The following is a 14969-nucleotide window of genomic DNA, read 5'->3' on the forward strand; positions in this document are numbered from 1 at the left end:
AAGATTCTAGATGAGAAGACTGGTAGAGACACTTCTTCACTGTCCTGAAGCCGCATGAGCATTCAGTATAGGACCCCATCTGTTTTGTTAAATTGACAATTTCCTTTAGCAGGAAATCAAGGTTCAAACTGAGTTTTAGACTAGCTACGGAATAAGAAATAGCTTCACTTTTTAAAGACTTTGCTTTTTAAGACATTCAGCATGTAACCTAATTTCATTTGATAGGGTTTGTTTTTCCCTTCTCCATTTGCTGCCTAGAAATGTGTTTCATTATCTCCTGCAGAATTGGAGTTGGGAGGGAGAGCTGGAGAGTCTAAGTTCTCTGGGCCTCAAAAGCAGTAAAAATTAAAATAAAACAACATGAAATAAAATTAAAATACATCACAAGAATGGCCATCCCAGTGGATTTTCTGTCTTAAACACTTCATACTGAACAGCTCTACTACTAAGGAGTACTGGCTGGATCTCTTCAGTTTCCATTTCGGAAGCAGAGAGAGAATACCAAACTCAAAAGAACAAAAGGTAACACATTAGCACAAACATAGACATGGCTAGATTTTATTCAAGGGAAACTGGTACCTACTTGAGGGAAAAGTTTTCAACTACTAGGCTCTTTTTAGGATGTCACATGTCAACACTTTCAAAATTTTTAAAATGCAGAGCTTCCAAAGTGTTCTAACGTCCAGACAGGGTTTTATCTTTGAAAAGTAATTAAAATGAAATATGATTTCCCAGAATAAAAAACATTCGTTTAGAGTGATCTTTTTGAATATTGATATGTGAGGAAAACACACACACACACTAGCAATTTGAGAACATCAACTTTTTAATTTAGAAAGAGTAATTAAGTAATTATTGGGGAGAAAAGACACGCACATCACTGAGTCCCTCAATAGCACAGGCTGCCTATGTGGCTTCTGGTGCCCTCAGCAGATGGAAATGAACTTACTTGATGTCACACAAAAGGGCCACTCCTCTCAGGATCCAGTGATCTGGGGACAACACTGTTCGCAAATATACCACAGTGATGAAGGTCAAATCAGTTCGCCTGGGTTTCTTGTAAACAGGACACACATACAGCTTGGGGTCCTTGGGTGCCGTGGAGTTAATGGCAAAGATGTGGAGCACGGGTAACTGCGCGAAGAGTACCTTGGGGGTGGATTCCGTGAGCTTCCCATTCCGTCTGTCCCAGGCTGCTCCATCCATGTAGAGCCCATAAATATACACACCTTCCTGGAAGAGTCAAGCATAAGGTAATAGGATTTATTTTTTAAACTAGGTGCTGCAAAATTAGTGTCATAAAGGCCGTCAGTTTGGAAATAAAACACACACCAGTCTTAAAACACTACCAGAGGGAGGAAGGCACCACCGGGCACATTGCATTCATGAAATACTAAGCCCAGTTTTCTCCTGCAGCCTGTGTTGAGGCTATGAGTGCTGTAGAAATGTTCGTGTTTGCTATTAGTTATTTAAGTGTGGGGGTGGCCTCCCTGAGCTACAGGTTAAGCCAGTAGCACCAGATCACCTCTACAGGGAGGTGAAAGTCTCTGAGAGGTCTGGTTTGAGTTGGTGGAAGGCGGGAGCATGGAACAGGATCTGGAGCTGCTGTCATGTAGGATCTCAGCCTGCCACTGGCCTAGCCAACCTGTGTCTCAACTTCATCTCAGCCACAGGATGAGGTGAGGTTTCCATAGCCAGGCCCAGCTAGTGGGAGAGTCAGAGCGCCCCCAGAGGTCAGGCATGGTAGAGCCAGGGGAAGCATGGCAGGGGCAGCGTCTGGCCACCCTCCCCAGTGTCTCTCCCATACAATAGGCCCTGCCCTGGAGGTCCTCATCATTAAATCAGGGAGATAAGATGCATAGGTGCAGAAAATTTTTTTTAAGATGAGTTGAATAGCAGCACACACTTGTTACTGGGAGTGCCCGGAGAACTGCTCTGGGGGTGACGGCAGTGACTTCTGAGGCAAGGTGTCTGTGGCTGGAGTGCTCAGGGGCCTCTGTAGAGGGAATGGCCTTGATGGGCCTTGATGGCCTTGCAGCAGGGGGCTGTGTTTGGAAAGACAAAGGCGAGAGCACAGGCAACACAGGCAGGAGTAACACTACAAAGAAAGGCAGAGCGGGAGGAAGAGCCCCAGTATTTCCTTTACCAGAGGGCTCAATGGTTGTAAAAGAAGTTAGGGCTTGACTGTGGAAGGATCTGGGTGCTAAACTGGATCCTGTAGGCAGTGGGGAGCCACAGAACATGTATTCACTAAAAAAATAAGGGGTGAAGGAGAATCACAGGGGAGGCTCCAACAATCATGCCAGCTCACCAAAGAGATAAATGTAGAGGATGGTGACCATTTTTCCATCTCCAGTGAGGATCAGATCAGGGGAAGTAAATGCCGATTAGAATAAAAGACAGTAAGATTCGTTGCAGAGTGTTTTCTGGAATCCCCCCCCACGTGGACTCACCGTGTGAGGACCATATTTTTTGAACCAAAAACGGAGGCACATGGTTTGACAGTAAAACCATGGGCAGTCCCAGAAAATCAGGACATACGGTTACCATCATTAACTCCGTGGGTGACAATGAACTACATGAATAATGGGACCACTTAAAAAGCCATCATATGGTAAATTGTATCCCTCTCCAGGGTGCTTTCAGCCTCAGAACTTTAAAAAGTCAGTGAGAAGGTGTGGTAGATAGAATAGTGTCACCCAAAACTTCATGTTCACCCAGAACCTTGGAATGTAATTATTTGGAAATAGGGACTTTGCACACATTGTTTAGATAAGGACACACTGAATTAAGGTAGATTCTAAATCCAATGTGACTGGTAACTTTATAAGAGGAGAGGACACAGAGATATACATACCTATGCAGATGAATGTGAGAAAGGAGGCGGAGATTGTAATGATGAAGGAAAGCCAAAGATCCTCAGTAACCACCAGAGGCTAAGAGAGAGGCTGAGAACAAGACTTTCCCTCGGGGCCTCCAGTAGAAACCAACCCTACCCTGATTTGACTTCTGGCCTCCTAAGCAGCGAGAGAACAGATCTCTTTGTTTTTAGCCACCCACTGTAATGATACTTTGTTACGACAGCCTTGAAAGGAACACAGATTTTGATTCCAGGAAGCAGGATGCTGCGGTAACAAATGCCTACAGATGTGGAAGGAATTCTGGAATTGCATAATGGGGAGAGGCTGGAGGAATTTTGAAACTGCCTAGAAGAGATTGTTGGTGGGAACCTGGAGGTTAAGGTGCTTCTAGTGAGGCCTCAGACAGGAATGAGGAAGGTAATACTGGAAACTGAAGGAAAGGCAGCCCTTGTTATAAGGTGGCAGGGAACTTGGCTAGAACTTGGAAATCATCTGGTCCAGCCCCCTTACTGGACAAATGAGGGAATGAAAATCAGAGAAAGGGAAAGGGAGACTGATTTATTGAGATTCTACGTGGGGTCCAGCACCGCACCTAAATGATCACATTTAAATCTTCACAACTACCTTTTTAAAAAATTTATTTATCTATTTATTTATTTGAGATGGAGTCTCGCCCTGTCACCCAGGCTGGAGTGCAGTGGCAGGATATTGGTTCACTGCAACCTCTGCCTCCTGTATTCAAGCGATCCTCCCACCTCAGCCTCCCAAGTAGCTGGGATTACAGGTGCCCAACACCACCCCAGCCTAAGTTTTGTATTTTTAGTAGAGACGGGTTTCACCATGTTGGCCAGGCTGATCTCGAACTCCTGACCTCAAGTGATTCTCCTGCCTCTGCCTCCCAAAGTGCTGGGATTATAAGCGTGAGCCACCGTGCCTGGCCACAGCTACCTTTAATAAGGTTGAATTATCACGCTCATTTTGCAGATGAAGATGTGAAGACTCAAAAAAGTTAAAGAATTTGCCCACATTCATTGAGCAGATCAGCGTCCAGGCAGTGGGGGCTCTTTCCCCAGCCATGTTCCTTTCCACTCGAAGCTCGAAGGGGACACCCTGGAACTGGCCCCCGGCTCCAGCCTGCTAGTCCTCTTCGTCTCTGCTGCCTATAGTAGAATCTGTGAGTGGCCCATAGCAGTAGCTGGAGATGTGTAGAAAAGCCTTATTTATTTATTTATTGAGACAGGGTCTCACTCTGTCACCCAGGCTGGAGTCTGGTGGTGTGATCACTGCTTACTGCAGCCTCGACCTCCGGGGCTAAAGCAATCCTCCCACCTCAGTCTCCCAAGTAGCTGGGACTACAGATGTGTGCCACCACGACTGGCTATTTTTTTGTTTGTTTGTTTGTTTTTGGTACAGACAGGGTCTCCATGTGTTGCCTAGGCTGGTCTTGAACTCCTGGACTGAAGCTATCTTCCTGCCTCAGCCTCTCAAGGTGCTAGGATTATAGGCATGAGCCACTGCACCTAGCCAAAAAGCCTTTTTAGCAAACACAAGTATAACTTCTAATTTTGTAGAAATGTAGTCTGCGGAGTTCTGAGAGCTCATTAGACCTTGTCATTCATTAACCTTCCACTCCGGCAGATAGGGGAGGTCTTCTCGTTATGACAGAGGGAACTCTTGCTGCAAAGCAAATGGACCTAACCAAGGCACTCATAGCTCAGTTTTAAGCAGAACTTGAAATTTCAGCTCTGTCTCCAGAACGGTCCCTGCTATTGCCCAGAGATGCCTACCCCAGGGGGTGACGTGATCTCCTCCTTGGTCTGTCTCAGAACTTCATTGTGGATGGTCACAGTGTCCAGTGCCCAGCCTTTGTGGGCACGGGTCACTTCTTGCCTCATTGCTGTGAGGAAGCCTTAAAGAAAAAAAGAGGAGATGTTGACTTCTTGTTGCAATCCATTTTAAAAACAAGAAGGAAGCAATGTTAAGTGTTACTTGCTTATCAATCTCCAAACTACACATCCCACTCAAAAGGAGTTGAGGCCAAACCCCAGGGGAGACATTTCTCTCAGTGTTTCATTTCTGTGGGGACCGGCAATGAGCTAAATCTCGCCTGCTGACAGCAGGAAAGCAGTACCGTTTATACTTCAAACTGGCCCTTGGTTTGAAACTCTCCTGAGATTTCAGCTGCTCAAGTCTTAAAGGCTTGTAACCCAATTCTAGCTCACAGTCTCTATTTGAAAATATAATATCGAGGAATAAGATCGGAATGGTGAAATATTCTGAGAATAGCATTCCAATTAGACTTGAATCAAACCATTACTAAGCATCTATTTGCTATAATGGAACAATTTCATTTAGTCTAGGGAAATAAGGCGTAATGCCAAAATAGAAAACCTGACTTTCAATTTGACCAAACAAAGCAATCACCCTGGAAAGGAAAGCTACATGTTTTAATGTACATAATACAGTGATTTTAAGACAATATGCGGTTCTGCACATTGTGGCTTTTCTTTAAAGTTAGTATTTGCAAACCATGCCATTCAATTCAATAAGATAAGCCTTTCTTGGAGAGTAACAATCAATGTTAGAAAAAAATACCCTAAACTTCAAACTGGACTTCAAAACCTTAAGAAAACACATTTATGGTCTACATATTTTATTTTGGCCTCCACATAAATATTAAAAATCATAAAGCTCTCCAATGAGTAAAATTTTATAATGTGTGTGTTCCTGCTACTCCTAGATTAGTTAACTCTGAGAACAAAACCAGCACATACCAATGTATGCACAAAACAACACAAAAATGATAACATTTTATCGGGTTTGACTGGGAGTTGGGGGAGGGGAGAGTTGCAAGGCATAATTATAAGCATTGAGTCGAGATCCCTTGGAGTTGGAAGGGAAGAACAGGTCCTAGCCTGGCTTTACTGAGAGTCAAGTTCTCCCCATTATCAAATGAGACACTTGGAGAGGCACTCATATGGTCATGCTTTCATTCATCTGTCAATCTTGCTGAAGTGGCCACCATGTACCAAGCCCTGTACTATGTGGGATGACCACAAAGATCAAGAGGCCATCCATGGGACCCACATTCAAGGAGTTCAGTCCAGAGGGAGTGTGGGGGAGGCTGGACATTGACACAACGTTGTCATTATGAACAAAGGTGTGAACAAAGTTAACTACTCAGGAAGACAACTCAGGGAAAGCGTCATTGAGAAGATGAAGTGGAAGGTGACTCTTGAGAGCAACATAGGAGTTTGCCAGATGGGGCAATTCCAGGTAAAGGAACAGCACACGCACACACACGGATGGCTGAGAGAGTGTGGAGTCAGTGACCACAGATAAGTTCAGAACGAAGATGGAGGAGTGATTTTTCAAGGTCAGAGTTTGGATTTAAGTCTGTGGATGGAGAGAAGCCACTGAAAATTTAAATAATAACTCAAATGCAAATGCTTTATTTGCATCTTGAAAAGTTTACTCAGAGTGCCCACTAAAATAGGATTTGGTGTGGTAAAGAAGGGCCCTTGCATTAACCCAAAAGAAGAGTTGACCAGCCGACCAAAGCAGCTGAGTGAAGGACTTTCATAGATTCTTATACAGCTACAGTTTCATGAAACCGAGAGTGCATAGTAGGAGAGACCGGTTTTATGATACAAAATGTTAAGTATAGGAGGCAGGAAATATAGTGCAAGTTTGCCTGGCAGCAATTGCTGGTCAATGCCTGTGCTCTACGTGGAGTCACTTGAGGGGATTTGATCAGCATGCAATTATGTTGACCTCCTTTTTTTATTATTTTAGAGACAGGGTCTTGCTAGGTTACTCAGGTTGGTCTCAAACTCTTGGGCTCAAGTGATCCTCCCACCCCAGCCTCTGGAGTAGCTGGGATTACAGATGTTGAGTCACTGTGCCAGGCAACTTCCATTTTAAACATCGAGGCTCCCATACTTTAGCGGTAAAACATTTGGTGTGTTTTCCAGTCAATGGTATATATGACTAAAATAATAAAATCCAATTCTCCATTCTAAGGCACTCCATGAAAATGTCATTTTCACCACTGAACATTCAGTGTGCACCCATGTATTAGACACTATATCCTAGTAGGGTTATGTGGCCTTGGAATTAAATCAACCCTATTTTATGACATTTTAAGATTCATTACTATTCTATAAATCTACAAGGTCATAATGTACAAGGCATGAATCCTGGTCTTAACCATCCATTTGCACAAGTTGCATAATTAAATTTTTTCTATAACATTTAAAGTTCCAGCTAAACTGCAAATTTGACCTCACTCCTTGTGGCACTCAAGATAATGTCATAGGTGCCAGAGGAGGATAGAACTGGATTCTCACTTATTTAGCACATCTGCTTCAAAGACTTCAGCCATCATCAGAGCTCTGAAAAACTCTAGTGCGAATAAAGAGAGGCCATTTCTTGTCTTCTCCCTAATGGGGAGAGGTGCTCTCTCATGGGAATCATGTTGGCCAACCGACTTCAGCCATAAGCCTCCTAATGCTTAGGAATGCCAGGAGGCGGACTCTAGAACACACTTATGTTACCTTGTACTATTAAGAAAGGAAAATGTTAAATATATTTGCAGCCTGAGAGTGCAGGATAGGAAACGTTAATGGGCCATTCCCATGTTCAGAGAACGTAGAGAAGATACATATCCTTTCAAGTCTTGATCGTTTTGTTTCTGCTTCCTAAAGAAAGCATGATCCTTGTGGCACTCAAAGGGTAGCAAATCCAATGAACTGTTCATTACTGAATTTAAAAAATGAATGGCCATCTTTCTTGTAGACTGATAACAAATCTAATGGAATGAAAAACTGGTTTTTTGAAGCCTGTATAATTTTTAAAGACTATTGATATATTTTTCTTTATAAGAGCTTGAAAGCAGTACTTTTGTTTTGGCACAATTTAGTTTTTGTTGTTGTTGTTTGTTTGTTTTTTAGACAGAGTCTCGCTCTGTCACCCAGGCTGGAGTGCAGTGGCGCGATCTCCGCTCACTGCAGGCTCTGCCTCCCGGGTTCACGCCATTCTCCTGCCTCAGCCTCCCGAGTAGCTGGGACTACAGGCGCCCACCACCTCACCCGACTAATTTTTTGTATTTTTAGTAGAGACAGGTTTCACCATGTTAGCCAGGATGGTCTCGATCTCCTGACCTCGTGATCCACCCGCCTCGGCTTCCCAAAGTGCTGGGATTACAGGCATGAGCCACTGCACCCGGCCGGCACAATTTGGTTTTAATAATTCCTAAACCAAATTTCAATCATCAGTGGTAGAAAAATGATTCTTATGTTCATATGTTTAACTCCAAAGGGAGAATCAAAAAGTTGGGGAAAATCTTCAACAATAGTAACCTTCTATTCTTCATGAGATTAAACAGGTGATTTGATTATTTAAACATCTGAATTACATGTGGTCTGAATCAGACGCTTTAAAAAAAAATTCTTCCCCCTCAAACTCATAAAGCATAATGAATTCTTCACACACTTGTCAAGCTTGTTCTTTTGAAAAAACTCACAAGTTTGAAACATGTATCTAAAATACAATTTATAAAATGCTTAATCTGCTGATTCCGGAGCCCACAGTGCAGGGTCGGGTGGGGGTAGGCAGCTGCCCACTACATCAGCAGAGCAAGACTGCAGGGGTGTGGCCCTCCCTCCCAGGCCCTTCCTGTTCAGACACCCAAGAGGAACATGTGCACCCCTGGGATCACACAACCAGAAAACAAGACCCCAGAGGTTTCTTGAGCCTCTGCTTACCAGAGAAGCTGAGTGCAGCCCTGCCAGCGCATCCCTGAGCAGGGCACCCCCAGATGGGACAAAGTAAGGTATGGCTCGGCTGGGCAGGGCAGGGCAGGGCTGGGCAGGCAGGAGGCTCTGGAAGGGGAGGATGGTAGCAGACAGGGTGTTGCCTCCTGCCTGCAGTTGGGGAGCACCCTGACTGAGTGGGCTGAGAAGGGTTGTTCACCAAGCCTGGACCACCCAGCTCCCTTGGTTATAGGCTGGTATCAGAGTAGTGGCTCATGGGAAGCAGTTAGCTGGAAAGTCTGAGGCTTGGTCCATGGAGTCAGGGAGGAGCTGGGGGAAGAGGACAGTACCGTAAAGGCAGATAAAAAGGTAGCAGCCTCAGGTTTCTGCATCCCCCTGGGGTTTGCCAACCCAAAGCCTGCCGCTTACTTTAAAAAGAGAAGAGAAAAAAAAAGCGCTTAATGAAAGTTATAGACAACTACCCCCCACTTACCCCACCCCCAATATCCAAATGGTTTTTTCATCTCTCCTTCAGCCTCCTCCCAGTACAATACAGTTTCCTGTTTTCTTTCTTTTTAAAAATTCCCTTTTAAGCTAGGATTATACTTTGGAAACTCAGGTCTAAAGTAACACTTGGCATGTGTCCATTCCTATAATAGTAGTAATCCAACAGTTCAGCACACTCATGGCCGTTGTTTGACTTGTGCAATCAGCTGGCTTAAAGAAAGCTGAAGAGTGCTTTAAATATCATTTCATACAAGGTCTTAGAAAAGGTGAAAGAAATAACTAATCAGGAAGATTGCTCTCCTCAAATTCATAAGGAGTTGGTTGGCATTTTGTAATGATTCATACTAAAAATAAGCAACATTTTCTTTTCTTTAATAAATGAACTGGTCCTTATGCAATAGGCCTTAGGCTGTGCAGTATTTCCTGTCTAATCAGTTACTAAGCTTCCCAGTAGCATCTTTGAAGATGAGGAGAAATGATGTTCCTGCCACGAGTTTACGACAGGCAGTTTTTCCCCCAAATGAGAAGCAAATGTAGTTCATTGGTAAATTAAACAAAAGGTCAGAAATCATTAAATGAAGATAGGGTTGGTCAACCCAGTTGAATAAAAATGCAACAAGCACCTTTCCCGGTTCTTTGCTGTAAGGCAAGGACGTTAAACTGCTGAAAATTAGAGACACCCAGGAATCTTCTAAAACTCCCAATTCCCAAGTCACAGCTCAGATCAATAAAATCAGAATCTCCGGAGGTGGAACCCAGGTGCCAGCTTTGTTTTAAGGCAGGGCTTCTCAGACCTTAATGTCCACAGGAATCACCTGGGGAGGGGGATGTACTAAAAGTACACGTTCTGATTCAGTAGGTAGATCAAGAGTGGGGCCTGAAATTCTGCATTTGAATCAAGCTTCCAGGTGATACAGATGCTGCTGGCTGGTGGACCACATACTGGGGAGCAAAGGTCCAAGATTAAGGTTCTTCACTCATTAGAATGACCAAGGAAGCTTTTCAGAAAATTTGTTGCCACCAACAGTGTGACAGCATTCCTATTTCTCTGCAGCCATTGTGAAAGACAGTGTGGCAATTCCTCAAGGATCTAGAACCAGAAATACCATTTGACCCAGCAATCCCATTACTGGGCATATACCCAAAGGAATACAAATCATTCTGCTATAAAGACACAGGCACACGTATGTTTACTGCAGCACTATTTACAATAGCAAAGACTTGGAATCAACCCAAATGACCATCAATGATAGACTGGATAAAGAAAATGTGGTACATATACACCATGGAATACCATGCAGCCATAAAAAGGAATGAGATCATGTCCTTTGCAGGGACATGAATGAAGCTGGAAGCCATCATCCTCGGCAAACTAATACAGGAACAGAAAACCAAACACCACGTGTTCTCACTCACAAGTGAGAGGTGAACAACGAGAACACATGGACACAGGGAGGGGAACACACACACTGAGGCCTACTGGTGGGGGCAAGGGGAGGGAGAGCATTAAGACAAATAGCTGATGCATACGGGGCTTAAAATCTAGATGACAGGTGCAACAAACCACCATGACACACATATATTTATGTAACAAACCTGCACCTTCTGCACATGTATCCCAGAACTTAAAGTAAAATAAAAAAGAAAAGAAAAGAAAATTGATTGTGTGGACCCTAGAGGGCTCATCCCTAGAGATTCTGATATACTTGTTCTGGGGCCCTAGGCAGTAGTAGGTGTTAAAAGCTCCCCAGGTGATTTTACTGTGGAGGCAGGTGTGAGAACCACTGCCCTGTAAAAAGTTCTACAGACAAGTCCTTGACAGTCATTGATCCACAGGTGTTTTAAGAACAAGTCTGACAAGTGGGAATAGTACAGGCACAATATTAAGAAGACTGTCAGTGGTAAAAGCTGACTCTTTCCAGGGCCCCTTGAGACACACACCTTCTCTGAAATGACTAATCCAAGACATAATTGGCTACAGTAAAACTTCAGTATAAACGGGAGAGTTGGGACTACCCGTCTTAGCAAGGCTGGGATCAGCTAAATCCACCATGTCCCACATTTAAAAATGTAATTCCTGCCCTGAACTATCTTTTCCTTGAGCTAGTTTATGCTTCCTTTCCCTTTAACTAACTTCCCACTTCTCCCCTCTCTCCCAAACCTTTCCACTGTTTCCTCTGTTGACAAACTCTCATATTTTCCACCTTTTCACAGAACGTTCTTTCCACCTTCCGCCAGGTTGCCCTGGCTCAACCCTAAAGACCTTGCCCTTCCCAACTGTTCCTCCACCCTTTATGGGAAATTCTGCTGCATTAACAACCACAGCCTCTGGCCACATGTCCCTCCTCTCACTGTCCTTACCATATACCCATCTGCTGCCACCCATTAAGCACTCTGACAACACCTGGGTCTCCAGTACCCTATTCAGCATCTGACCTCTCAGACCCTTGGCCTCACTATTTTTTATGACTTTCTCCTCAACTCCACCCCTTTTCTTCACTTCCTTCCCTGCTTGGTTCAGATCAATCCTTTTCATCTCTTGCCTAGCAAAACCACAATCCCAGATGAATCCAAATGTCCCCACCTCTCACATCTATACCAGGCTGCTGAATGAAACTAGAAACCATCACATAGCCACCATCACCACAGTTCACAATCAAGAGCCTCAACAGAATTCTCAAGGCCACTGATTAGTCCTTCCCTGTCGCCCTCATCTGCCCTCTTTCTCAAACTTCTGCCACTCTTTTAAAACCTCTCCACCATGTACCCTAGAACTTAAAGTATAATTTAAAAATAATAATAATAATATAAAAAATATCAAATTTTCACCAAATTTGAAAAGATACCACTTTTTCAAATTTTCACTTTGAAAAAGTATCAAAATTTACAGATCATCAAAAAGTAGAGTACAGGAGAAAAAAGTTGCACATGCTGGTGCCAGATGACCTGGTCCATCCTCGATCTGCTCCATAAGTCCTTGGACAAACTACTTAATGGAATGCTGCTGTTTCTTGAACTATAAAGCACGGCTGATAGTAACACCAGGGTTTGTTATGTAAAGCATTCAGAACAGTGACTAACAATTCTCTTTACATACTAATTATTAATTATTAACTATAACTATTATCCAGGTTTTGGATTAAAGAGACTTCAGTAAATCAAGGAGCCTCTAAGTGGATGCTCCAAGTTGGGTTTTTGTAGTGAGTATGCTACAAAAATATAAAATTACCCTTACTTGGTAAGTAGGCCTATTGTTACCATTCTCTATTCATATCCAATTACACATTCCTAAAGTTTTGCTTGATGTCTCCAGTTGTTTTTTTTTTTTTTTATCTTCTGCTCAGCTTCCACTAGTTCTCTACCATTTCCCGCAACCTGAGACTCTTGTTGATTCCCCTTCATGTCAGACAGTGAATCTGGGGTTTGACACCTGCAACCCCACTGCATAACTCACCCAAATGACATTTATCAGGCTACAGTATCACAAAGAGACCTATCAAATCATATTCTTGAGAGTAGAAATACCTGAAAATACATATCTTTATTGAAATATCTTCATAGAGGTAATCAGATTCAAATGTTTTCTCTTAGCTATCATTCACATCAGAAAGTATAGGCACAACTGAATCAAAATGTTACAAAGAACTATTTTGCCAGATTCTTTAAAAGTTTCCTATAAAGTTGGAATGGTAAGAAGTAATGTGTAAGTAATTTTATTTCCCCTCTGGTTTCTGCCCATGGGCAAAATGGATATTTCATGTTAATCATAATTGCCTACCGGACATAAGTAAAAATAATATTTCATTGTAAAAAAAGAAAAGAAAAAGAAAAAGAAAATTGCACCCTCATACACTGCTAGTAGGGGAAAAAAGTTGCCACAACAAACCCTGATTGAGAGCACCTTTGTGTCATCAAAATGTAAAATGCATATACTCTTTGACCTAGCAATTCCACTTTTAGGAATTTGTCTTTCAAGTATATTTGAAAATATGTAAACTGACATATGTAGAGTATGTTCATTGCATTGTTATTTATAACAGCAAAACGTCGGAAACAACCTAAATGTCTATCAATGAAAAACTGGCTAAATAAATTGCGGTACATCCTTACAATGCCATACATCTACTGAAATGACAGAGAATGATCTTGATGTTCTTTATTATTGTATAAAATACTTCCAAGTTGTGTTAAGTGGAAAAAGCAAGATGCAGTATAGTGTGTCAGTAGTCATGAGTAAAACAAGGATAAAAATAATGCACATCTCAATTATCTTACACATTTACAAAATAAAATCTGAATGGAAATAAATAAATCAAATCTCTCCACCAACACCTTCTTGCTTTCAAGAGGACCTCGCCTCCTCCTTCGGACAGAGAGTAGAAAGCATCAGACGGGAATGCCCTTAACTTCTTGCCAGCAAGCCTATCTATACTCCATTACCATGAGCATCTATGCCCTTTCCTTCCTTATTACTCCTGTTACAATGTGCAAGGTGCTGCTTGCCTGGAGCACATTTCTCCACTTGTGAGTGCTGTGTCCACCTCCTTCTGACTCTTTTACCTCCTCTCTGGGATTGTTGGGCTCTTTCTCCCTCCCTCATCCCTCCCCCAACCCCCTTTCTATCTTTCTCTCTCCTTCCCACCAGTATTTGAACAGGTTTAAGCCTCTCCTATCACTAAAAGAAAAAGAAAGAAAACTTTTTATTTAAATACCTATTCCTCCAGCTTGCTTCTCCTCTTCCCAGCCAAATGTCTTGAGAGAATTATCCATGTTATCCATATTCACCCCATCTCCATTTCCTCATTTCACTCACACACCCCCAAATCAGACTCCTGCACCTCCCCACCTATTCCACTGAGACTTCTGCCAACGGTCTTCTTGTTGAAAAATCCATCTGGCCATTTTGGCCCATCTTACTTGCCTGCTTGGAGCACCTGCCACTACTTACTTACTACTCTCCTTCACCTTGCCTTCCATGACACCATGCTGTCCTGGTTTCCCTCTCCCACACTGTTTGACATAAGGACCCCATTCACAAGAGTCCAGGTGACCTAGAGGATGGTGCACAAGCACATTCAGCAGAATCCCGGCAAGGATGACTCAGGAGGAAGATGGGCAGATCACGGCTCTGGTGACCTTTGCAGGAGGATGAAATTCCTACTTGGCAGGTGGAACTGAGGAATGAGCATGCTACAGTTGGACATTAAATGAGTCAGTCACAGGCCGAGGTCATCAATGAGAGGGCTGAGGCCAAGGACAGAAGCTGTCGAGAAGAGCACACAAAGTGAGCTCTGAGGTAGGAAGAGATGAGAGGAGGGGCATAGATAGAAACCAAGGCATGAGAGTTTTCAGAGTCGGCATTCTAGCTCGAGTCAAGGGCAATGATGTCATCAGAGAGGTTGTTAGATATGAGGGCCGTGGAGGGAGCAGTTTCAGCACAGTGATGGAGCCTGGCCAGATTACAAAGGACTGGGTGGTTGGTAAGGAAGGTAAACACATGCAGAGACTGGAATTACAAGAGATGTGGTTGTGTCTAAGGCCAGTGCATAAAAGCTGCTCACACAAAAAGTCAAGGAGTACGGGTTGTTATTCACTCCGACGCATTTCTATAGTTCAGTGATTTGGGGACAGGGCAGGTTAGTGCTATCACTCATGTTGAAGTTTAGGACCTTGAGGTCCACTCACCTAGATTTCCCAAGATGTTTAAGGGTAGCTCTCATTCATCAAACAGTGGCACTGGGGCATGCTTAGAATTGCTATTAGATTAGAAGCTGTCTCCCAGTCCCTTCCAATCCTAAAGTTCCATTAGTCCTTGGCACACATTCCCACCTCCACAAATGGCAGGCTT

At 43.2% G+C, this 14969-nt stretch overlaps 1 protein-coding gene across 2 annotated transcripts in view; it reads right to left on the reverse strand.

Moving 5' to 3' along the window:
- Nucleotides 1-542: 542 nt before the first annotated feature.
- Nucleotides 543-14969, reverse strand: part of DNAH8 (dynein axonemal heavy chain 8) — a 317698-nt gene continuing 303271 nt past the window's right edge. For both annotated transcript variants that reach the window (XM_078000047.1, XM_028847604.2), the window contains 2 exons: nucleotides 4649-4770; nucleotides 543-1233 (listed from right to left, as the gene is read on the reverse strand). In XM_078000047.1, coding sequence (XP_077856173.1) covers nucleotides 946-1233; nucleotides 4649-4770 — 410 coding nt within the window. In that variant the 3' untranslated portion in view covers nucleotides 543-945. The remainder of the gene's footprint in view (nucleotides 1234-4648; nucleotides 4771-14969) is intronic.

This window comes from Macaca mulatta, chromosome 4, assembly GCF_049350105.2.
Source record: "Macaca mulatta isolate MMU2019108-1 chromosome 4, T2T-MMU8v2.0, whole genome shotgun sequence".
In the NCBI taxonomy this organism is placed as follows: domain Eukaryota; kingdom Metazoa; phylum Chordata; class Mammalia; order Primates; family Cercopithecidae; genus Macaca; species Macaca mulatta.